The 27,285-nt window shown below is 37.2% G+C and overlaps 1 protein-coding gene across 2 annotated transcripts in view; it reads left to right on the forward strand.

Annotated features, from left to right (window-relative positions):
• LOC128691096 (hydroxyacyl-coenzyme A dehydrogenase, mitochondrial) overlaps positions 1 to 27,285 on the forward strand; it is an 85,334-nt gene that overhangs the window by 14,124 nt on the left and 43,925 nt on the right. The window contains exons 3-5 of one of the 2 annotated variants that reach the window (XM_053779896.2): positions 987 to 1,124; positions 10,992 to 11,154; positions 26,801 to 26,917. In XM_053779896.2, the coding sequence (XP_053635871.1) occupies positions 987 to 1,124; positions 10,992 to 11,154; positions 26,801 to 26,917 (418 nt within the window). The remainder of the gene's footprint in view (positions 1 to 986; positions 1,125 to 10,991; positions 11,155 to 26,800; positions 26,918 to 27,285) is intronic. The other variant, XM_053779897.2, reaches the window with a different exon arrangement.

The following is a 27,285-nucleotide window of genomic DNA, read 5'->3' on the forward strand; positions in this document are numbered from 1 at the left end:
GAAAGATATGCTTGCACTTACTGGAATAAGATGGTTGATCAGTTTTGCTAAATAGTAAAACAAAAAACACTGAAGAATCTGATGATCACAAATAAGGCTTCTTGCTTACAAAATAAATGTTAAGATGGTGACCCACAAGAGAGTAGGTATGATCTGGCTTGTTTGGGTTGCATCTGCTCTCTCACTACAAAAATATGTTGGTAATAGAGATCCTGCTTTATATTGCTTGTAATTTTATATTGTTGGAGCATTTGAATTGAGGGTTGTTGACAGGTATTTTTTGCTCTGATTTGGTTAAGTATGTTGAAATTGGTTTTTTCGTTGATGGAGCTCGTTTTATTTTCTAGTTGGATTAGTGTCATTGCTAGAGATTTCATTATCCATACTGAAAAAGTTTATTTTTCATCTGGAAGGTACTGGAACTTAAGAAATGTTGGGTTGTAAAGTAATTATGACTAGAATGTGGTCTAAGCCATGGTTTCCTGGAATTACTGGCAAGAACAGCATGAAACAGTCCTGTGAAATGGAAAAATACCTGGGCTTCCTGAGACTACAGACTTGCCTACATTTGTGATCACATTCCTAGTTCTGGCTGTTGTAGAGGGCTGGTTGGTAAGCATGAAGTGCCTTGCTAGACTAGGAAGGTTCTAGTTAGAAAGAGCAAGATAAGAAGAGATACAGCTAGAGAACTAATTGAAAAAAAATTTATTTCAACTTTTAAATATGGATGCAAAATTCTGGTGTAATAAGTGTGTGAAAATTAAAATTAGAACATTAGAATAGTTATAAGGATGAGTGGAAGGTTAAGGTGGGCAGATATAATGAGTGAATGTGACACAGTGGTATGAATGTGAAAGTTCATGAGAAATGCCTGTGACCATAACTAAGTGGAAGGACTTCATTGGGAGGGAATGATTTAGACATTTTGTTTATGATTACTTAGACATATAATGCAGGATGAAATTATTTGACATAAATCATTGCAGGCAGCTCCTTCACACACAATCTTTGCTTCCAACACTTCCTCCTTGTCCATTGCTAAAATAGCAGATGCAACTGACCGCAAGGACCGCTTCGGAGGTCTTCATTTTTTTAATCCAGTGCCAGTAATGAAGCTGCTTGAGGTAAGTGTACAGCATGGAGAGTTTGTGTGATGAATGCTTTGTTTGTTTTGGGCTTAATGTTTTGCTATTGTGGTGGAAAACTAACAGCATGGCATTAGATTTTTTTTACCATCAGTATAATTCCTGGTAGTTAGGGATACACACTAAGTACTTTCTTAATTGAACAATACACCATATCAAACAATTGTGATAGATTCTTTTCTGTCACATTTCTCTTCATGTCATGTTTTTAATTTGCCTGAATGGTAGTTAATATTTTTTACAGAACTTTCATTAAGCAATGCAATCTGTTCTCCATTGGCACCATATTTCAAACACAAAAGTGTATATCAGATGGACAGCAATATACTTTGCTGAAGTCCCAAGATACACTGAATCACTAATGATTAGATTCAACACTAATAATAATAGATTTTAAATATTTGTATGAAATTGCATTCATGACAGTTTTATTAAATACTGTGAGAAAAGGTAAAAAAAAAAAAAAAAAAAAAAAAAAAAAAAAACATTGGCATTACCTCCTTCAATTTCCGTACTTGAAAGTTGTTCAGAGCAAACAGGCCATATTATGTACCTAGGGAAATAAAACTGTAAATCTGGTGAGTTGCATCAGCACTGTTTTCAAAATTTTAGCCAAGTGTAATTAATTATCGTCTTCATTTCTACATAAATAATTGGCTCATCTTGTAACCTTGCTGACTTGCTTCTTATTGAAGCTGGAGGAATGCGGGTTTTTTTGTGTTGCAGTCTTTGCATTTCTTTAATGATGTGTTTTATCATCTGCTACCATTTATCACATATTTTATGTAGTGTGTATACTCATAATTGTCAACAGTAATTTTATTGCAAAAGAGTAAATCTTTTGTTTTTTTCTGAATAAAAATTGAAAATGGAAAGCAAGCGTAATATAACAGGGGCCTGAAGACGTGACTAAATTTGAGCCTACACACGAGAGAATAGGTCTGAGTGGTAACTGTGTACTATATAAAAAAATACTGCAGAGCGCAGTTCATAATGAGAAAAAAGGCATCTGTGCTTTTGCTGTAAAACAGTGCCGGAAAGTACCTTAAAATTGAGCTCAAAGTAGCAGAAATGTTCGATTTTTGCCAATGTTCAAGAATAAACAAATGATGACACCTTCCAATACATGTCCAGTTGGCCAGTCTAATATGCAGTCATGAATGGGTTGACATTATTTATACAATTATTACAAAATGCAGGACAGTGTATCTTCTATTTTTTGTGTGAATAAAAATTCAAAACGGAAAGCAAGCATAATATAAGAGGGGCCTGAAGATATGACTAATGAAGAGAGAAAATATTATTTTAGTGCTAGGAATGGGTGCATTGTTTATTTTGGACCCTATTTTGAAATTTGTTGAAATTGACCAAATTACCAATCTCTGGCCACTTTATTGGGTAGTTGAAATAGGTGAATGGAATGGTTTCTTGTACTTGACAGAATAGAAGGAATACTAGTGAAATAGCTATGAGTATGGTAGATTGTAACAATGGAATGGGCCAAAAATAGGGCAAAAAGTGGGTGAAATCGCCGATGCGTAAATATTGCTGTTGGGTTAAGTGTATTCTAACCTAACCATTCTGTAATTCGAAAAAATCACTAATCCGGCACACTACAGGTCTCGATGATGCCAGATTAGTAATGGCCAACCTGTACTACTTAATTTTTAAACTGTTTATTATGGTATATGTCTGTCTGGAGGACTGGGTACAACCTACATCAGTGAATTATTTTTTGCTGGCCTAATGTACAGTAGGCATAACTTAATTTGTATCCTGTATCTTTGGGCAGTTGCATGAAATTTATTTGCATTAAAAAAAAATTATAGGGTCTGTACCATTCAAAGAGGTTTAGTAACAGCATAGCATGTAATTTGAAAGGATTTTTTATTGCTTTTTTTTTTTTTTTTTTTTTTTTTTTTTTTTTTTTTTTTTTTTTTTAACATACCATCTGCCTCCCATCAAGGCAAGATGACCTGAAAAAGAAGAAAACTATAGTTTTTATTTTTTTTACATTGTCATTTTTTAGTTTGGTTATAATATATTATGTAGAGTGATTGTACAGGATAGTCCACTACAAATTTTCAGCCTTTTAGTGGTGGTTTTAAGAACTATGCCGTGTACAGATACCTTAGTTGTTTCAGTTTCTTTTTCCAGTTTTCTTCCTGGGTAATATCTTGAAGGCCTCTGTATCTTGATATACAGTACTAGTAGCACTGTAAGTAAAAAACTTGTGTCCATTAGTTCATAAACTGATGCTTCCTGTTGAAATTGGAGTGATTATAATTATTTTAATTATGAATGATGTATAATACATAATTGTAACAATGATTGTTAACATTTATAATTGCATCATTATATACCACATGATTTTTGTTAATCATGAATTATAAATATGTACAGTATAATTATTATTCTGATTATAGGGACTGGTTATACAGTGGTGCCTTGACTTAAGAGTTTAATTCGTTCCGTGACCCAGCTTGTAACTCAATTTGCTCGTATATCAGATCAGTTCTCCTCATTGAAATTAATTGATATGCCACTAATCCATTCCCACCCCCCAAAAAACCACCCCAATTTTTTTGTTACAGGTTATTAAGAAAAAATGTATTTATAAATAAGAAATTATTTTTGCCTTTTTTGCCAGGTCCCAGCAATGTTTTAGAAATGCTGGAGTATATATATGAAACTCCTTGAAGCATGGTGTAAAATGAGTGTCATTCCACTGCCAATGGAGTGTCACTCGTGGTGTGACATTTGATGATCGTGCATTGCCTTGGATTTATTTTTCACTGTTTCTGTCTGTTTATCTCAGTCTTTCTGTCTTCCTGTTTCTCTACTTGTCTCTGTCTCATAACCAACAGGTATTACACATGATGCAGAGTTGGTCATGTCTGATTCCTGAACAATTGAAAATATGTATTACTTGCCAGTAATGCTTATTATGCCTTATATCTACAAGCATAGTATAGCACTTTGTCTGGATTTTATGGATTATCCTAGGTAATTTACACTGTGTATAACTGTATTTATGTGTACCTGTGAGATAGAGGTAGACAGACACAGAGACAGACACAGACATACAGACTGACAGAAGGAGATAGACAGCCAAAGCAAATCAGCCAGCCAGCCACCCTGCCGAACATGTATTACACGTTCCAGAATTGTTTCTCTTTACTTAGCGTATACATTATAGAAGATACTGGCAGGATGACACTACCAGTGGAATCAAAATTGAAAGGATGTTACACATTGATTATTATTGAGGTCTTTGATATTTCCTCTCTCCTGCAAGTGACGGCATATCTGAAGCTTGCTCATAACTATGATCACAACTCAGAGCAAAAAATCGACTGAGTGACGATGGCTCGTAACTCAGAAAACTCGTAAGTTGGGGCACTCGTAAGTCAAGGTACCACTGTAGTTCTATAATGATGATAATCTTGTACTGGCCTGTTTAGCTTTATACAAGGATCCATTCCATGATGATTTCTTGCAAAACAAATTTAATATGGTTTGTTAAACTATGTATATACACCTACCATCCGACTTACGACCGAGTATGGTTCCGAGAAACCGGTCGTAAGTCGAAATGGTCATAAGTCGAACTTTACTACTGAATATCAACAAAACATTTTTGTAATGACTTTATTTTATTGTTTTATTTTGGTATTTCATGTTTTACTTTACTTTTTATGTTGTTAGTACTGTATCTTATACTGTAAGGTTTAGGATAAACACTGTGTACAACACAAATAGTTGTTTATTTCCCAAAAATTTGGCATAAAAAACACAGTCGTAAGTTGAGTGGTCGTAAGTCGAGCAGGTCGTAAGTTGGATGGTAGGTGTATATAATATAAGAAGAATAACATGTGAAAGTATTTGTTTCTCTAACTGCCAGGAACTCAATAGTAAATGACTTTACAAACATTGCTTATTAACCTTAATAGCACTGCTTAGCTTGCAAAGGAGCCTAGCTTCAAACCAGGCTGTCAGGGTATATGAACTCTTGAAACCAGTCAAGGGTATACCAGAGGTAGCTTAACAGTCTAAGTTTATTATAGACATATTTGTAGTGCATGCACACATTGGTATATTTCCAAGTGGTTCTGGACCATTAACTTGATGATGATCCAGGACTGACCAAAACGTTGTCATAAGGTTCTTACCTTGTATTCAGGTTTTTGGTGAATTGGTGCTTCAGACAGAGGGCATTCAACCATTCTCTTAGTTGAATTGTGCTTTAAAAAACTGTTGATGCCTTACATCAGTTATCACTATCCAGGAAGAATATTGCAGGATACTCCACTCAGTTTGTTGATAGTACTGAATATATTCAGAGCATTCCTACAAAGATGTGTCACGATAATAGTATAGTGGCATAATATAAATATTTTTTAATGAATAATGATTTTCATATTGAATACCTGAAACTATTAGTTGTCTTAATTATGTTTTACTCTTGAATTTATGGGTATCATTTTAGTTCATTATTGCAGAACTCTTATATGAAAATTGTAAATCACGAAACATGTAATACTGCAAGTGAGAAGTGCCTTGAAATTAATGCTCAGTTAAATTTGTTTAATAGTATTAATAAAATTCTCCTCAAGCATACAGGAGTGAGGTGTTTTTTAATTCTTATTTAATTAGACTTAATTACTTAATTAATTAGGCTTGCATTTCTTTGCTTTTGTCCCAAACATAATTTTATATACTGATTATGTACATTCACGATGTTATTTGTGGATACTAAGTTAATCATACAATAAATTCATGAGCAAAGGGAAAAAATAGACATTAGAGAATATTGTTTTAAATTTTCTTATTTTCTAAATTTTCTTACTAAGTTAATCATACAATAAATTCATGAGCAAAGGGAAAAAATAGACATTAGAGAATATTGTTTTAAATTTTCTTATTTTCAATTATTTGCAAGAATGGAAGTCCTCATTCATTTCTTGTCATATTCATTAAAATTTCTTAATTACTGTTTGACAAAAACCATGAACCTTGAAAGATTTGATGGTGGTGTGACCTGCAATGTTAGTGTGGAACTGCTATCTAAAATGCAACAGTGTAAATTGGTTAAAAATTTGGTTTCATCTCTCCAACTTGCTTGTTTCTTGGCATGTGACTTTGAAGATTATGGACTGGAACAAGTCTAAAAATCAAAGGTTAGTTTTATGCTTTATATATAAAAGTAAACTCTTGGGACAAAATGAGTACATTATAAGTGTTTCAGCTTGGACTCTCTTGTTGTACAAACTTGTTATTATTTTACCTCTGAATTACATATATGTTCCATATAACCAGTAACCATGTAGTATTTTAATACAATGGAACCCCAGTTTTCATCTTTAATCCATTCCAGAAGGTCGGCCAAAACTGATTTGTACAAAAACTGAAGTAATATTTCCCATAATAAATAATGTAAATCCAATTAGTCCATTCCAGACACCCAAAAATATTAAAAAAAAATTAATTTTATAGAGAATAACTATAGTGTTGCAGCTCTCCAGTAGTTCTTCCCTGTGGTCATCCACCAACTCTTCCACATCCTGGCCACTCACATCCAACCCCATTGACTTCCCCAAAGCCACAATAGATTCCACAGCAGGCGTAGAGTTGTCAAGTTTACAATAATTTATATTAAGTTAGTAATAGAACTAGGCATTAAAAAACAATAAAAAGTAAAATACATACACAGCACATTCATTACTTACCTTAAAATATTTGTAGTCTTAATGTAGGGCAAGAGGTGAGTAGTACTTATTTGTAGGAAGTCAGGTGTAGGTAGCCAGTAGATGTAGGTATGTAGTCCACCTGGGCTACATACCTACACCTACCAACATAGCTATACAATATTTAATGCAGACCAGAACCACACTATTACCATCGACATACCATGTTCACTGAATTTAATATTTTCTAACTACTACCTTTAGATGCCATCATAAACGAAGGGAGGAGTAGTAATGAATAATTCAGGCTGAGAATTGTAAACAAAAGCTTTATGTATTGGTGGGGTGACTGGGCCAACGCAGATTCATACATGTTTTTTCTAGTGCTGGACCGGAAAAAAACGTAATATTTTCCCTCCGCCTGACTACCACCCCTCCATAGCATAAAAACATTGCATGTTTATATGCTATGTAACGTGTTTCTTTTATACAGTGGAGCCCCGGTTTACGATATTATTTCATTCCAGAAGTATGTTCAGGTGCCAGTACTGACCGAATTTGTTCCCATAAGGAATATTGTGAATTAGATTAGTCCATTTCAGACCCCCAAACATACACATACAAACGCACTTACATAAATACACTTACATAATTGGTCGCATTGGGAGCTGATCGTAAACCGGGGGTCCACTGTACTATTTTTGAAGAAAATATCATAGATGGATTAATGAAAATGTTGCAGATATGGCTTGTATCAGCTTGGTCATGGTGATATTTTTCCACAAAAATTTGCACCTCATTCCACTTTGCACCTTTGCCAAAGGGCTGGCACTAGGAACTTTTTTTTTGGGCCCATGGTGGCTTATTTTGCAGTCGCACTCAATAGTTAAGCAAAGTAATGCTCACTCGACCAGTGACAGAGCCAAGCTGAAACACGTATGCATGAGTGGCAGCATCCCGGGCGGGCGGACGCATCTGATATGTGCGATTTCTGGGTGGAGGTACAAAATCCGGACCAAAATTTTGCTGAAAAAAAGTGGTCTAAATCCGAAACATACGATATTTGGTGCATACGAAATCCAGAGTTCCACTGTACTAATTAACCTTTAAACTGTCCAAACGTAGATCTACGTTCGCTCGCGTAGAGCTCTGAATGTAGATCTTCTATTTTTTTTTTACATAAGAAAGCATGTAAAATCGGACATAGATCTACATTCAGAACGCTACATGAGCGAAGGTAGATCTACATTTGGACAGTTTAAGGGTTAGTCTTGTAATTTTTCAGTTGCCCTTTGCTTATGAAATATTTTACATTTGTTATTATAGAATACCAAGACTCAAAAAAGTGTCATTTTTTCCTACTTGTGCCTCTGGGAAGTGGGTCCATAATGTCCCTCAAGCTGCTTAAGTAGGATTCACATGACAGAGTAAAGGAGGTTTTGTGGGCAAGGGGCTTGGACTTCCACCAAGCACGTGTGAGCATGCTAGATAGGAGCGAATGGAGACAAGTGGTTTTTGGGACCTGATGAGCTGTTGGAGTGTGAGCATAGTAGTACTTTGTGAAGGAATTCAGGGAAACCAGTTAGCCAGACTTGAGTCCTGGAAATAGAAAATACAATGCCTGCACTTTAAAGGAGGGGTTTAGGACATTAGCAATTTGGAGAGACATCTAAACTATTGTATCTGAGTACCTCTGCAAAGACAGTGATTATGTATAAGTGTTGGTGAAAGTGTTGAATGAAGATGAGCGTTTTTCTGTCTTTTTGGGTCACCCTTCCTCAGTGGGAAGCGGCCGACGTGTTAAAAAAAAAAAAGTATATCGAAAAGACCATGCATGTTGTAAGAGGTACCTAAAATGCCTGGAGCAAGGGGCTAGTAACCCCTTTTTCTGTATAAATTATTAAATGTAAAAAAGAAGAAAAACTTCATGAAAGCATTTCTTCTTTTTCGAGTCACCCTGCCTCAGTGGGAGACAGTTGGCGTTTGAAAAAAAAATTAATAAAAAAATTCTTTCACAACCTTTCCTGCAAGGTTGAAGGGCTGGGATGAGACTTGACATGGTGGAGTAAGTTGTGATAGCCCCAGTGCCCAAAGATTGCTTACCACAATCACTAAAATCTTATCAATTTTTCAGCTGATGGTCACAATAGTTATTAATGTAGTACAGATGTTCCAGAGCCATGACACTTGTATTAAGTTTAGTCAGGTTATCAACACCTTTTCCCCTCAGGAAAGGCCAATGCATTAAAAAAAATCAACATATACATAAAAATCATCCAAATGCTTAGTGATCTACATTGATTGTATATGGTTAATGTATACAGCACAGACAGAATTTTTGATATAGATAGTATGTCATAAAATAGGAAATTCACATAAAGTGAAGCCACATAAATTAAGGAGAAACCCATATTATATGAAACACTGTCATACATAAAAGTACAACTTAAAAATATATATCAAGTAAATGATGAAAAATTATGGCATATATGTGTGTTTTCATGACTGTTACTGTACAGTCTCCTCACTTAGCGACATACTCGTTTACCGACAACTCGGAGTTACGTCGGGCTCTCCAACCAGTATGCAAATCTAAATGTATATTAGAGCTGATTTCCTCTGTTCTGTTTATTACAGTACAGTAGACCATGGTTTTCGTAATTAATCCGTTCCATAAGGTCAGCCTAAATCCGAAATGGCCGAAAACCGAAATAATATTTCCCGTAAGAAATAATGTAAATCCATTTAATCTGTTTAAGACTCCCAAAAATATTAACAAAAAAATACATTTTATAGAGAATAACTATAGTTTTACACACAGAAAACAATGAGAAATAAATATAAATGACTAATTTTAATGATAAATGAACATTACATACCTTTATTGAAGATTCTTGTTGGTGAGTAGTATTTATTTGTAGTCCCAGAGGGACTACATCCCAGGCATATACCTACCAACTACATACACTGCAGCCAACAACCATATTATTACCATCGACATACCATGTTCACTGAGTTTGTTTCTAACAACTGCCTTTAGATGCCATCATAAACAAAGGGAGAAGTAATGAATAATTCATGCTTAGAATTGTAAACAAAAGCTTTATGTACTATTAAGGGCGGTTACTGGGCCAACGCAGATTCATACACGTTTTCTCTGAAGCTGGACCAGAGAAAACAATGTTTACCCTCCACCGACCCCACCCCTTGATAGCATGTAAACATTACATGTTTATATGCTATATAACATGATTCTTACATAATTTTGAAGAAAATGTCATAGATGGATTAATGAAAATGTCTATACAGCCTCTCCTCACTTAGGGGCGGAGTTTCGTTCCTAAGACCATGATGGCAAACGAATTTAATGCTAAGTGAGGAGCATACTATAATGGTAGTGGATACGTGTCAACCATCTTTGATATTGTTTTAATGTCACCTTTTCACCATTTATAACATATCTGGTTCATTTTAAATGTTTATACAGCAGTGTACATTGCTAAGTGAGGAGAGGCTGTATTAACATAAAATAAAACATTTAATGTGCCCAAGAGTGAGTCACAAACGTATGAGCAGCCCAGGTGGATGCGTCTGGTACTGTCAATTTCCAAGCCAATGTACGAAATCTGGGGGAAAGTTTCGCCAAAAAAAAGTGCTCAAAATCCAAATTGTATGATTTCCGCACCGGCCAAAAACCGGGGGGTCCACTGTGTACAGTAAACTACTGTATAAACATTTAAAAATATACTAGAAATGTTATAAATGGTGCTAAGGTGACATTACAAAAAAACTAAAGATGGTTGACACAAACCCCCTACCAGTATAGTATGCTCCTCACTTAGCGACGAATTCGTTTACCAACGTGGTCTTAGGAACGGAACTCTGTTGTTAAGTGAGGAGTGTCTATATATACAAGTACAAACTTGTGAATCATTCTGTATAAGTACAGGTAAATTATTAGCACTTAGCATCTCTGAGTCCAAGCTGGAACACCATCTAAACACGTCTTTTTACAAATAACATTGTGTTCATCTAACAGTGGGTACCAAAACTCTGATATACATTAATTTATTCCATGTTGGATATAATTTTTAAGTGGAATAGTTGAAAGTTGCTGTATTTCTAATTTGCTAAATCTTAATTTTTTTTTTTTATGCAGGTTGTGCGTATTGCTGAGACCTCACAAGATACATATGATGCCATGTGTGGCTGGGGCAAGGCCATGGGTAAAGTTACTGTGGAGTGCAAGGATACACCTGGATTCATTGTCAACCGCTTATTGGTACCATATATGTTTGAAGCCGTTAGGATTCTGGAAAGAGGTAAGTATTTACAGGCTACGGTGATACTCTTCTGTATCTCTTAATCAGACTTTACAAAAAAAAAAAAATAGACATCAAACAATATTAATCCAGTGGACAAATTAAGGTGGCTACTGGGGTTTTTATTGTACAGGAAATGAATTCCTTCAAGTTTTGATAAGCATTTTGCACACCTGGATAACTTTAAAATGGAACAATTTATCAAATGCAAGTTTCTTTCCTTGTCATAGAAACTAAGTTCAAGAGACCTTAAAGTGCATTTTCCAGTAAATTCTACATTTTTTTTTTTTAACACGTTGCCCATTTCCCATTGAGGTAGGGTGAGACAGAAAGAAAGAAAAAACCCAAAATGAAAGAAAACACTTTCACCATCACTCATACATAATCACTGTCTTTGCAGATGCACTTAGATACGACAGTTTAGACGTCCCTCCAAATTGCCATTATCCCAAACCCCTCCTTTAAAGTGCAGGCACTACTTCCCATTTCCAGGACTCAATTCCATCTGACCAGTGTCCCTGAATCCCTTCACAAAATATTACCCTGCTCACACTCCAACAGCTTGTCAGGTCCCAAAAACCATTCATCTCCTTTCACTCCTATCCAATACACTCACACGTGCTTGCTGGCAAACAAATTTTTTTAGGTCTCCAAATCGTAAAAAGAAATAAAAATGTTAATGTAATTGTAGTTCATTGTTGTGATGTATTATGTTTAATGTATTGCTTAAGGTTGCAAATGTTACAGAAATAATATTTATTACCTTATATTGTGGTTGCTGGTATGTCTGAGGAGCCTGGCCCATGGCTGGGCTCTGGGAACAGTAAGACTCAAAACTCATCAAAGGTAAGGTATATATCAGTGATTCTGACCAGAGTGGGATGCTGAGGCCCTTCTGGGCTAAAGTTGAAGGTTGTAGATAGTTTGCTAAGGTGGAAGATTGAGGCTTTGGCACTGAAGTCAATGGTTGTACAGTGGACCACCATGAATTTGCAGTTCCAAATTCCTGGCTTCATTAATTCACAGATTTTTCCTTAGAACCTAACTAATAATTGTTTGTGGAAATCTCTGCAAATTTGTGGAACTTTTTTGGCTTTTGTCGTGGCAAAAGAGATTGTAAAAATTATAGAGGAATAAGTTTACTGAGTATACCAGAAAAGTATACGGTAGGGTTATAATTGAAAGAATTAGAGGTAAGACAGAATGTAGGATTGTGGATGAGCAGGGAGGCTTCAGAGTGGGTAGGGGATGTGTAGATCAAGTGTTTACATTGAAGCATATATGCGAACAGTATTTAGATAAAGGTAGGGAAGTTTTTATTGCATTTATGGATTTAGAAAAGGCTTATACAGTGGACCCCCGGTTAACGATTTTAATCCGTGCAAGAGGGGTAATTGTTATGCGAAATAATCGTTATGTGAATGAATTTTCCCCATAAGAAATAATGGAAATAAAATTAATCCGTGCAAGACACCCAAAAGTATGAAAAAAAAAATTTTACCACATGAAATATACATTTTCCCACACACAAAGAGAAGGATACATGCACAATAGTAGAGTAGTACATGCACAGTATATATTGTGCATGTACTAGTCTACTAAATGAAGAATAAATGACACTTACCTTTATTGAAGATGCAGCAATGACTGATGAGACACTGTGTCCTGGGAGTGCCTTTTCCTCCTGAGTACTGTAGGTCCTGTTTGGCATTTTCTTCCAGAACAGGCCTTATCACACTGTGTATGCCACTACGATTCTTAAATCTCTCAAACCAACCTTTGCTGGCTTTAAATTCACCAATATGAGCACTAGTTCCAGGCATTTTTCCCTGTTCACCTGGGTGTTAGTCGACTTGTGTGGGTTGCATCCTGGGAGACAAGATTAAGGACCCCAATGGAAATAAGTTAGACAGTCTTCGATGACACTGACTTTTTTGGGTTATCCTGGGTGGCAAATCCTCTGGGGTTAATTGTTTCTTGGTATTCTCAATAAGCCACACCAACAACGGTGCTACAGCAGCAGCAGCAGCTGACAGTGCAGCAGCAGCAGCAGCTGTACCACCAATAGTAGCGATGGTTGATTGGGGTTTATTATACAACCTGGCCAGCTCGGAGACATGCACTCCACTTTCATACTTATCAATGATCTTTTTCTTCATCTCTATTGTAATTCTCACCCTTATTGCTGTAGGGTTGGCACTAGAAGCTTTCTTGGGGCCCATGGTCACTTATTTTCCAGAAAAAGCACCGAAAACACTGTAATCATACGAAATATTCCGATTGTATGCTTGGATGTTACCGCGGAGGCTGGCTGGTAAACAATGCCACCGGCGGAACATGTGAGCGTGGCTCAGGCCGCACATTGGACGCGTCTCGGACGAAAATCGGTAAGCGGGTTTTTAAGCGGTATGTGAGGCAAAATTTTTGCAATTAAAGTAAGCGGTATGCGAAATAATCGCTATGTGATGCCATCGTTATGCGGGGGTCCACTGTAATAGTGGATAGAGGAGCAATGTTGCAGATGTTGCAAGTATATGGAATAGGTGGTAAGTTACTAAATGCTGTTAAGAGTTTTTATGAGGATAGTGAGGCTCAGGTTAGGGTGTGTAGAAGAGAGGGAGACTACTTCCCGGTAAAAGTAGGTCTTAGACAGGGATGTGTAATGTCACCATGGTTGTTTAATATATTTATAGATGGGGTTGTAAAAGAAGTAAATGCTAGGGTGTTCGGGAGAGGGGTAGGATTATATTATGGGGAATCAAATTCAAAATGGGAATTGACAGTTACTTTTGCTGATGATACTGTGCTTATGGGAGATTCTAAAGAAAAATTGCAAAGGTTACTGGATGAGTTTGGGAATGTGTGTAAAGGTAGAAAGTTGAAAGTGAACATAGAAAAGAGTAAGGTGATGAGGGTATCAAATGATTTAGATAAAGAAAAATTGGATATCAAATTGGGGAGGAGGAGTATGGAAGAAGTGAATGTTTTCAGATACTTGAGAGTTGACGTGTCGGCGGATGGATTTATGAAGGATGAGGTTAATCATAGAACTGATGAGGGAAAAAAGGTGAGTGGTGCGTTGAGGTATATGTGGAGTCAAAAAACGCTATCTATGGAGGCAAAGAAGGGAATGTATGAAAGTATAGTGGTACCAACACTCTTATATGGATGTGAAGCTTGGGTGGTAAATGCAGCAGCGAGGAGACGGTTGGAGGCAGTGGAGATGTCATGTCTAAGGGCAATGTGTGGTGTAAATATTATGCAGAAAATTTGGAGTGTAGAAATTAGGAGAAGGTGTGGAGTTAATAAAAGCATTAGTCAGAGGGCAGAAGAGGGGTTGTTGAGGTGGTTTGGTCATTTAGAGAGAATGGATCAAAGTAGAATGACATGGAAAGCATATAAATCTATAGGGGAAGGAAGGAGGGGTAGGGGTCGTCCTCGAAAGGGTTGGAGAGAGGGGGTAAAGGAGGTTTTGCGGGCGAGGGGCTTGGACTTCCAGCAAGCGTGCGTGAGCGTGTTAGATAGGAGTGAATGGAGACGAATGATACTTGGGACCTGACGATCTGTTGGAGTGTGAGCAGGGTAATATTTAGTGAAGGGATTCAGGGAAACCGGTTATTTTCATATAGTCGGACTTGAGTCCTGGAAATGGGAAGTACAATGCCTGCACTTTAAAGGAGGGGTTTGGGATATTGGCAGTTTGGAGGGATATGTTGTGTATCTTTATACGTATATGCTTCTAAACTGTTGTATTCTGAGCACCTCTGCAAAAACAGTGATAATGTGTGAGTGAGGTGAAAGTGTTGAATGATGATGAAAGTATTTTCTTTTTGGGGATTTTCTTTCTTTTTTGGGTCACCCTGCCTCGGTGGGAGACAGCCAACTTGTTGAAAAAAAAAAAACGCTAAATATTAAGAAAAATATAATTTAATAATTATGCAACATAAATATTAATGTAAATTCAGCAGAATTTCCATGTAAAATATAGTACTGTGTAAATTTTTTAGTGCTTTGCTTTGCTGTGCAGTCATTATCTTCATTACCTTCGTCGTACTGCACAGCTAATTCGTCATCATTATCTTCAGTCGGTATCATTCATTATTGGTGAGAACCCATACATTTAACTTTTACTAAATTAAATTATTACTGTATATTTACCATACGTTTACCAAAGAAAACGGAGTTGCATGAATTATAGTACATGTGGGGGTAACATTGGTATTTTACGTTTTAGCACTGCAGGAGACATAGGAGGAGTACAGTACTGTACGTATAATGGTGTATCTTCACTTTTTTTTTTTTTTTTTTTTTTTTTTTTTTTTTTTAAGAATGATGTATGAAGCTGAGTTTGAAATTAAATTAAAATATTTCGGGGGCATATTTAGGGTTTAATCTATAAAAATAGGCATTTATACGCATTTTTTCCACCACATCCACAGTTCGCTGTTCTTCCAAATTTGTTGGTGGTCTTGGTATGTAACCCCCACGAATTTGGAGGGACTGCTGTACTGGAGTAGTCAGAAATTCTGTACAGTACATGTGCAAAAATATGACACTGTCATCTGCATATACAGTGGACCCCCAGAGATCAGCCAAATCAGATTTTGGCTGCTTTTTGGGCAGAAATTCTATCCTGGATTTAAGCCAGCAACTCGGAAATCGGCTGTATTGGACGTGTCCACCTGCCACACCACGTGTGTGTGTCAGTCTGGCTGTCTCTCTCAGTGAGTGAGCAACACTCCACGCATTCATCCAAACATTTCGTTATAATCCATTGTTTGTTGAGGTTGTTTGAGTGTGACTGTGAAATAAGCCACCAGCACCCAAAAAAAGTTCCTGGTGTCATCCTTGTCCCGCTTCAGGCAAATCTTAGAGATGCCAGAAACAGAATTTTCTGGACAGTTTTTTTGTGCGACGGGTGCAGTGACTCAAGCTGGTCCTAGTGCCAGTAAAAGACAAAGAAGGGAAGTAACCCCCCGGATAGGAACTTGATACCTGAAGTCCTTATGGAGGGGTTTCCCCTTCCAAACAATAATCAGTCCTCCCTCTCTCCTCCTCCTTGGCGTATAGAAGACAGGGGTCTTCTATAGGCCAACAAGAATCTTCAGTAAAGGTAAATGTGATGTTAAATGTTCATTTATCCATTTCATTAGTCATTTTCTTTAGTTCTCATTGTTTAATGTATGTAAAACTAGTTTTTTTTTTTTTTTTTGTTAACATTTTTGGGTGTCTGGAATGGATTAATTGTATTTACATTAATTCTTATGGGAAATATTGCTTTGGTTTTCTACCTTTTTCTGATTTAAGCCAACCTTCTGGAATGGATTACGGCCAAAATCCAGGGTTCCACTTTATCAGTAAAAATTACCATATTTTAAAGCTAAGACATGATTTTTTTACTTAATGTGTCCAGAGTAATACCCACCATAATATAAATGTAAGCTATCCAAGAAAACATGGAAAAAATTAAGAAAAACACTACCAAACAGATGCATACACTGTACTAAAGTACGCATGAAAAACAGAAAAGGCACCTTATGTAAAATGTGTAAGGGGTGGGTGCATGATGGAAGTATGTACAATTATAGCAACAGTGCCAGAATTCATTTTGTGTGTAACAAATGCACTTTGGCACAGTTACCCTTTAGCAGTGATGACATTGATTTACCTAATTTTAATACAAATGACCCATTGCCATATATTGATGATTATGATTGTTTTATGAAAACAGGCCTTCACTTTATTCATGTCAATGCAAGATCACTTCTTCCTAAATTGGCAGAGATTAGGATTCTAGCTAACAAAATTAGGGCGGCAGTTATAACCATCTCTGAATCTTGGTTGGATGATACGGTGACTGACGACGAGGTCAAAATAGAAGGTTACAATATAAAACGCTTAGATAGGAAAAGAAAGGGTGGTGGAGTATGTGCCTACATTAGAAATGACTTAGCTTACAACCCAAGACCTGATTTAAATAACAATAAACTGGAGATTCTATGGTTTGAAGTGCTGCTTCCCAAGACCAAACCCATCTTAGTAGGAACTAGTTACCGCCCTCCTACCCAGGACCAGTTCTTAGAAGACTTTTCCAGAGTCTTGTCCGGAGTTGAAAACAATTGCGAGACAATAATACTGGGCGACTTCAATATCTGTTTTCAGCAGCAAAATAACGGGCTATGCAAAAGGTATAAGCAAATTCTAGGATTAAATAGCTACACCCAACTAATTAATACACCAACCCGGATCACACAATTCTCAGCCACCCTAATTGACCACATACTTTGTAACCGCGCTGAGAACATTAGTCAGTCAGGCGTCATTACCACAGGTCTTAGTGATCATTTCATCATTTACTGCACCAGGAAAATCACTAGGGATAGGATAGGCCTACACAGGACAATAAAAATGAGGTCAACTAGAAACTACAGTAAAGAAACACTGGTAAATAGGCTACACAATTGTGACTGGACAGAGATAACAAGTTGCACGGACGTAAACGATGCCTGGGAAAAATTCAAAACAATGTTCACTACCATTCTTAATAATATTGCACCAGTTAAAGAGGTTAGGATTAAACGAAGAACTGAACCCTGGATGACTACTGAGATATTAGATAATATGAAATTCAGAGACCAGCTGCTAAAAAGATTTAAAGCAAACAAACAGGATATTGCAGCACTAAATGAATTCCAAAGGGTGAGGAACAGAGTACAGAGGCTTATAAAAGGAGCAAAGGCAAAGCACTATTGCTCAAAAATTGAGCAATAACCCCAGAAAGCTCTGGCAACAACTAAAACAGTTGGGGTATAGCCATAAGCCAGTAGACAGGTCTAACATAGTACTCACTATCGATAATGAGGTATGCCACGAAACATCTAAGGTGGCAAATTGCTTTAATTCCTACTACACATCTGTTGCATCAACACTAGTAAGTAAACCACCAGCTGCATCAAATACCTTTAACACAGACTCTGATAAGTTTCAAACATACTATACCAATAAAGGGGTAACCCCAAACAGTTGTCAACTAGTAAGTGTATCTCATGACTTCATTCAAAAAGAACTAAGCAGGTTAAACCCAACTAAGAGCACAGGCCCTGATAACATCCCGTCTAAGTTCCTAAAAGATGGTGCTTCTGAACTGTCAATCCCTATTGCTCACATAATAAATCTATCAATCACCACTAATACCGTACCGGAGGGGTTCAAGGAGGCCAGAGTTACTCCTATCTTCAAGAAAAATAATAGGTCTGATGTAAGCAACTATAGACCTGTTAGTATACTCAGTATAATATCTAAAATTCTGGAGAGGGCGGTGTGTTCTCAAGTAGTTAAGTACCTTAATGACAACAGCATTCTCCATAGCTATCAATCGGGCTTTAGAAGATCCTACTCAACCGATACCTCCCTTATTAATCTGATGGATTACCCGAGAACTGAAATGTCAAAAGGGAACCTCATAGGTATGGTAACCTTAGACCTGCAAAAGGCCTTCGATACTGTCAACCACAATATATTATGTAAGAAACTTCAAGCTATCGGTATAGGTTCTGTAGACTGGTTTAAGTCCTACCTTAGCAACAGGAGACAAATAGTCAAAATCAACAAAACAGAATCAGAACCCCTGCCGATAACATGTGGAGTTCCCCAAGGTAGTATTCTGGGTCCCTTACTATTCTTATGTTATGTCAATGATATGCCTATCAGTGTCAAGTGCAAACTCCTACTGTATGCAGATGACAGTGCTCTGTTAGTGACAGGTAAAGACCCACAAGATATTGCTAATGTTTTAACACTGGAACTGGAGTCCTGCAGCAAATGGTTAGTAGACAACAAACTATCATTACACCTAGGGAAAACTGAAGCCATTCTCTTTGGAACGAAACATAAACTGAGAAGGGTAAATAATTTTAATGTTCAGTGTAATGGGGAGTCCATCACTTTGGTTTCATCAGTAAAATATCTGGGAATCCCCTTTGACCCATGCATGTCAGGAGAATTGATAGGGAACAGTGTAGTAAAGAAAGTGAATGCCAGACTGAAGTTCCTGTATAGACAAGCACAGTGTCTACCTACTGAGGCTCGCAGGACCCTATGTCTAGCCCTTATACAATGCCATATTGATTACGCTTGCTCTTCATGGTACTCTGCCTTGACAAAAAAACTGAAAGATAGACTGCAAATCACCCAGAACAAAATCGTAAGATTCATCCTGGGGCTGGGACCAAGAGAACATGTAGGCCAGGATGAATTACAGCAGTTGGATATGCTGAATGTTGAAGACAGAGTAAAACAACTGAAGCTAAATCATGTTTATAAAATTGCTCACGAACAGTGTCCAGAATATCTTGCTGTCAATTTTGTCAAGGTTGGGAACCAAAGCAATCATAGTACTAGGGGGAGAGAGCACAACTTTGTAGTACCCACAGTCAGTGGCCAGGCGTCAAACACCTTTTATTGTACAGCAATAAAGGAATGGAACAGACTACCCGCACATGCCAAAGCCAGTGATAGCATGAACCAGTTCAAGAAGACTGCCAAAAAGTGTCTGATGAATGAAGCTACAGAAAGGGAGGGGAATGATTTTCTATTTTTTAGCTAAAATACGTGTAAATTTTACCTTATCCCTAGTAATGACCCTCGTATTGTAGATAGTCTTAATGACCCTCGTGTAGTAGATAGTCTTTTTAGTATGATAATAAGATGTTATCTTCATTGTAGAATAATAAGAAAATATTATAACCTTTATAGTATAATAATAAGGTAAAAGGACCCCAATGGAAATAAGTCACTCTGTCTGACTTTTTTGGGTTATCCTAGGTTCTCTACACATATGCTGCTATGTATGATAATTCTATGTAACTGTATTTGTGTATACCTGAATAAATTTACTTACTTACTTACTTAAGCTCATCTAAGATATTTTTAAAATGCTGGGTTAAAGTTTAAGGTTGTGACAGCCCCAGGGCCATTGTATCTCACTGCTGTGAAAGTGACTACCAGAATTCTTTGCAAATTTGCTTTTTTTTTTTTTTTTATGGACCAGCCATATCTTACTGAGAAAGGGTGACCTTAAAAGAAAAACGAAAGTTATTTTTACTAAAGTTTTTCTTTTTAAATTTAGTAATTTATGCAGAAGGGGTTTCTAGCCCGTTGCTCCTGGCATTTTAGTCACCTCTTACGACATGGAAGAAGATTTCTTTTCCACTTCCCCATGGAGATAAGAGGAAATAAAGAAGAACAAGAGTTAGAGTGGACCCCCGGTTCCTGATGTTACCGGTATCCGATAAATTCAGTTGCCGATGCATTTGATCGAAAAAATTTTGCTTAGCTTCCCGATACAAAACCCGGTATGCGATACGATTCGTACAAGACGTGTCCACTTGTGGCCTGAACTCCCCCGTGTGTACCAGTGTTTACAAGCCAGCCAGTGTGCGCGCATCTAAGGATACATTCGGTACATTCCATATTATCCATATTATCACTGTTTTTGGTGCTTGTTTCTGCAAAATAAGTCACCATGGGCCCCAAGAAAGCTCCTAGTGCCAACCCTTTGAGACCAAGGGTGCTAATGACTGTTGAAATGAAGAAAGAGATAATTGCAAAGTACGAAAGTGGAGCGTGTGTGTCGGAACTGGTCAGGTTGTATAGTAAACCCCAATCAACCATCTCTACTATAGTGAGCAGGAAAATGGCAATCAAGGAAGCTGTTCTTGCAAAAGGTGCAACTGTGATTACGAAACAGCGACCGCAAGTGTTAGAAAATGTTGAGAGACTGTTATTTGTGTGGATAAATGAAAAACAGATAGCAGGAGATAGCATCTCTCAAGCGATCTTTTGTGAAAAGGGTGATGAAAATCACCCTCACACAGCTATTGCAAGCCATGCTGGTGACTATTACACTGACAATGTTGTGAAACACTTTAGGAAAGTCACAAAGGAACGAGAGGTACAGGCCTCTATGGACAGATATGTTGTGCGACAGAAGTCCAGTGACTCTCAAGCTGGTCCTAGTGGCATTAAAAGAAGTAGGGAAGTAACCCCAGAAAAGGACTTGCTACCTCAAGTCCTAATGGAAGGGGATTCCCCTTCTAAACACTAAGACCATCCAACCATCCACGCACTCCTCTCTTCCCATCAATCATCACCAGATCTTCAATAAAGGTAAGTGTCGTGTAACTGTGCATGTCTTCTTCAGTTTGTGTGTATTAAAATTAATATTTCATGTGGTAAAATTTTTTTTTTTTCATACTTTTGGGTGTCTTGCATGGATTAATTTGATTTCCATTATTTCTTATGGGGAAAATTGATTCGCTTTCCGATAATTTTGGTTTACGATGAGCTCTCAGGAACGGATTAATATCGTGAACCGGGGGTCCACTGTATTATTACAGGTTTCCATTTTACACTCACTTGGCAGGACGGTAGTACCTTCCTGGGTGGATGCTGTCTACCAACCTACTATCTAGAGCATTTGCAAATATAAACTGTATATTACACAATTATAAATTTATTACAATAAAGGAATATAATAAAATTACGATTTCCCTTGCATTTTCAACAGTAAAAATATCAGTATAAGTAAGGATGGGTGGTATGCTAACAGGCTGTTAGCCCTTAACACCAACAACAACAAACTCTCACATGCTCATAGTGCCTTTGTTACAGTATATAAGTGTACCAACTAAACTCATGTACAAATATATATGAAGTAGGTACGGTATACACATTACATCCAGGTTCCTTTCATCTTTAAACCTGGTAGCCTGGTGGGAAAGCTCTCGCTTCTCACACAGTGTCTGGGTTCGATTCCCAGTGAGGGTAGAAACATTGGGTCTTGGCTTACACCGGTTATCTATGTTCACCCATCAATAAAATGGGTACCTGGGTGTTAGTCGACTGGTGTGGGTTGCATTCTGGGACAAAACTGACCTAATTTGCCCAAAATGCTCTAAATAACAAGTGGCTTTCTATATAGTGAAGTATGTCATTGATGTCAGCTAGGCCTATATGCCTTGTACATGTACTTATAGAAATATTATTATTATTTATTTTTTTTTTTTAAATTGGCTGTATCCCACCGAGGCAGGGTGGCCCAAAAGGAAAAACGAAAGTTTCTCCTTTCTGCCATTTTAGTCACTTCTTACGACAAGCATGGTTTATGGAGGTAGAATTTTGTTACACTTCCCCATGGAGAGAGAAATAAAGATATTATTATGGATTAAGGGTATATAAACAATGAATCCCTCTCATGGACAGGTACAGTTTGTGTCTGCCCTCTCAATTTGTGTATAAACATTATCTCCAGCAAGCTCACATTTGAGAACAGTAAGTTTATTTAGACATGGGTACACCTACCATCCGACTTACGACTGAGCTTGGCTCTGACCAACCGGTTATAAGTCAAAATGGATGTAAGTCTGACAACGCAGTTGTTTATTTGCATACAAAACATTTGCATACATGAAAACATACGAAAACATTCGTATTCATGAACAGAAAAGTACAAAATAACTTAAGCTAAGCTGTGAACAGTATGGTCGTTGTTACGCGCCCCTACTTCACTCCATTATATACAAAAATAAAAGGCCTGGTTAAAATAAGTTCTGTAATAATATATCACGAACCACTTTATTACTAGCTAGATAAAGCAGGTTCGACTATATATTATTATCGGGTACGGTATGAATCAACAGTACTCTCATTGTATTATATTGTATTATATTATATCTTTCCCCATGATTATTATAATTATAATATTATATTATATTATTATTAGGTTAGGTATTACGAATGTGTAACCACTATTGTAGTGACCAATTGGTGGTTCTAGAATTGACGCCACGTGTCGCCTTCTGGCCGAGCTGAAGTCATACTATGAAGTAGTTGAGTGAGGCAGTCAGCTCCTAGCTCTGACTCGGTACGGGTCTTCAACCCAGAGCTCCTAGCTTGAACTAAAACTTTATACCAAGTCTATTGTCTTGCCTTTGCCATTAGTTTCCTGAAGTCTGGTAATTCATGTCACTTATTAAAGATAACTATTTCGTTACCCTAGACCTTTCTAAAAGAGTTAAATGGTGAGATTAGTAGATTATTAATTGAAATTATTGTATCATACTCCATTAATGAGAATTTGAATGTAAGATTGGGTTTTTTGCTGTATAGTATTTCATTTATAATTGCTTGTGGTTATTTTAATTCACTAACCAAATACCAATGAAGCTAAATGATTGGTAATAAAATAAAACTAACAAAAAAAAAATGGAGTTATTTGTGCCCCTATTGTTACGGTGAAGATTAAGTCGTAACAGTCGTTAGTATGAGTGGTTGTATGTCGAGCAGGTTGTAAGTCGGATGGTAGGTGTACATGTATGCATAAATACAATTATCATACATAGTGTAAATTACCCAAGATAACCCAAAAGTCAAATTAATTTATTGATATGAAAACACTGCATGTATTAACTGGTATGCAGGAATCAACTAATTTAATCACAAACACAGATCTGAGAATTGTATGGGACACAATGAGAGGTGGGACAGGGGAGGAAGCTAGACCTCCCCCACCAAGACAATGGACTGACCCAGAGGCAGGCTACCCGCAAGCTCACTAGATGAAGGGGAAAATCCCACAGTGCAGCTCATGGTGTTCCAAGTTTTTTTTCCAGAAGTAGCACTGTGTTAGTCGAAGATATACTGCAATTTTGCAGTAGTGTAATAGAAAAAACGTAGTAAAGGATTGCGTGTTAAGTGACAGTCTACTGTATATTAAATAAGCAATATTCTTTCAAGAAACCGGCCATATCCCACCAAGGCAAGGGGGCCCAAAAAGAAAAACAAAAGGTTCTCTTTTTAACTTTAGTAATGTATACAGAAGAAGGGATTACTAGCCCCTTGCTCCTGGCATTTTAATCACCTCCTACAACATGCATGGCTTATGGAGGAAGAATTCTGTTCCAGTTCTCCATGGAGATGAGGAAATAAATAAGAACAAGCATTAGTAAGAAAATAGAAGAAATACCAGAGGGGTGTGTATATATATATATATATACAGGTCTCCCTCAACATTCACGTTTTCAACTTTCACGGGCTTCACACATTCGCGAATTCCCAACCGCCAAATTCCCAGCCACCAAATTCTCAGCCGCCAAATCATATTTAAGTTTCCCGCCACCTGCGAGTCCCTACTACCCTCCCTCCGACCCCCGCAACTGGCAGCCAGCCCTCCCACCACTCAGTGTGATGAGTGTTTTGTTTGTTCATTATTTGCTATTAAACTACAGTATAAATAATGTAAACCCATTCATGACTGCATATTGGAATGACTATTCGGGGAGGTATTAGACGGTGACATCATGTGTTTACTCTTGAACACTGCAAAGAATTAAACATTTCTGCTACAGCTAATAATAACAATAGTAATAATAATAATAATACTTAATAATAAATATGATATAATTGAAGAAGGAAATTGTACAAAAATACGAGGGAGTGGTTGACACATCGTCAGTGTGACTTTGTTTATGCTGGAGTGAACATTAGTCTCCCTGCTCTTCCAAACATTTCACAATAATTCATTGTGTTTGTGCTTGCAGATTGAGTGTGACTGGAGTGGTAGAGGCAGTGATTGAGGCAATGGTATTTAATAACATACATGTTAATAATAATAATACATGTTATTAATAATATGTACTATTATTATTTATTATTTTTTTATTATCACACTGGCCGATTCCCTCCAAGGCAGGGTGGCCCGAAAAAGAAAAACTTTCACCATCATTCACTCCATCACTGTCTTGCCAGAAGGGTGCTTTACACTACAGTTTTTAAACTGCAACATTAACACCCCTCCTTCAGAGTGCAGGCACTGTACTTCCCTTCTCCAGGACTCAAGTCCGGCCTGCCGGTTTCCCTGAATCCCTTCATAAATGTTACTTTGCTCACACTCCAACAGCACGTCAAGTATTAAAAACCATTTGTCTCCATTCACTCCTATCAAACACGCTCATGCATGCCTGCTGGAAGTCCAAGCCCCTCGCACACAAAACCTCCTTTACCCCCTCCCTCCAACCTTTCCTAGGCCGACCCCTACCCCGCCTTCCTTCCACTACAGACTGATACACTCTTGAAGTCATTCTGTTTCGCTCCATTCTCTCTACATGTCCGAACCACCTCAACAACCCTTCCTCAGCCCTCTGGACAACAGTTTTGGTAATCCCGCACCTCCTCCTAACTTCCAAACTACGAATTCTCTGCATTATATTCACACCACACATTGCCCTCAGACATGACATCTCCACTGCCTCCAGCCTTCTCCTCGCTGCAACATTCATCACCCACGCTTCACACCCATAGAAGAGCGTTGGTAAAACTATACTCTCATACATTCCCCTCTTTGCCTCCAAGGACAAAGTTCTTTGTCTCCACAGACTCCTAAGTGCACCACTCACTCTTTTTCCCTCATCAATTCTATGATTCACCTCATCTTTCATAGACCCATCCGCTGACACGTCCACTCCCAAATATCTGAATACGTACGTTCACCTCCTCCATACTCTCTCCCTCCAATCTGATATTCAATCTTTCATCACCTAATCTTTTTGTTATCCTCATAACCTTACTCTTTCCTGTATTCACCTTTAATTATTTATAACATGTTATTAAATACATACATGTTAATAATAATACATGTTATTAATAATAACATGTACTATTATTATTTATTACATATATGTTATTAAATACCACTGCCTCAACCGCTGAATTATTGTGAAATGTTTGGAACTGTACGGAGACTAATGTTCACTCCAGCATAAACAAAGTCACACTGACGATGTGTCAACCACTCCCTCGTATTTTTGTACAATTTCCTTCTTCAATTATATCGTATTTATTATTATTATTATTATTATTATTATTATTATTATGATTATTATTATTATTATTATTATTATCATTATTATTATTATCATCATCAATAGCAGAAATGTTTGATTCTTTGCTGTGTTCAAGAGTAAACAAATGATGTCACCGTCTAATACCTTTCCTAATAGCCATTCCAATATGCAGTCATGAATGGGTTTACATTATTTATTCTGTAGTTTAATAGCAAATAATGAACAAACAAAACACTTGCCACACTGAGTGGTGGGAGGGCTGGCTGCCAGTTGGGGGGGGTCGGAGGGAGGGTAGTAGGGACTCGCAGTGGTGGAGTCTGTGGTATTTAATAACATACATGTTATTAACATACATGTTATTAAATAACATACGTTATTAAAGCATAACATTTATATATTTAGTGCAATTTACGACGTTTTCATGTATTTTATGATTATTCATGGTTCAACAAGTTAAGGAAGCAGTATTGTAATATATTTCCCTACAATATATTGGGGCACCAAACTTTCACGGTTTTTCAACATTCGCGAGGCTCTTGATCCCCTAACCCTCGCGAATGTTGAGGGAGACCTGTATATGCTTGTACATGCATGTGTAGTGTGACCTAAGTGTAACAGAAGTAGCAGATGTACCTGAAATATTGTATGTTCATGAGACAAAAAAAGACACCAGCAATCCTACCATCATGTAAAACAATTACAAGTAAATAAGCAATGCCATTATAAAAATAATCTTGTTATTTCAGGGGATGCTTCTGCTCGTGATATTGACACTGCAATGAAACTTGGTGCTGGGTACCCAATGGGACCCTTTGAGCTCATGGACTATGTTGGCCTTGATACTGGAAAATTCATTGTTGATGGTAAGATTACCCCATGTATGAATGTTTTCAATTATCTTTTACTTTTTTATTGTTGAGTTATTGGACTTTCTCCTACTCATTACCTTAATTTCATCATGAATTGTGTAACCAGTTGTTTCTGTCTTTCTAGATCTAAGCTTTGTATATACAGTAAACCCTCCTACAACATGACTTCACTGTGTACGATCTGGTTACAAAGCAATTAAAAAAAAGTGCATTAAAAAACTTTGGTAACTTGAGACCATTTTAACATTACTTACCTTAATATACAAAATTTGGGTAGTACACTTCATAGATTTTTCAAGCTACTTGCTAACGACCAGATGACCACTAGTAGGAAAGTGAGAGCAAGCCATGTTCACTAGTCA

This window comes from Cherax quadricarinatus, chromosome 27 (assembly GCF_038502225.1).
Source record: "Cherax quadricarinatus isolate ZL_2023a chromosome 27, ASM3850222v1, whole genome shotgun sequence".
NCBI lineage: Eukaryota > Metazoa > Arthropoda > Malacostraca > Decapoda > Parastacidae > Cherax > Cherax quadricarinatus.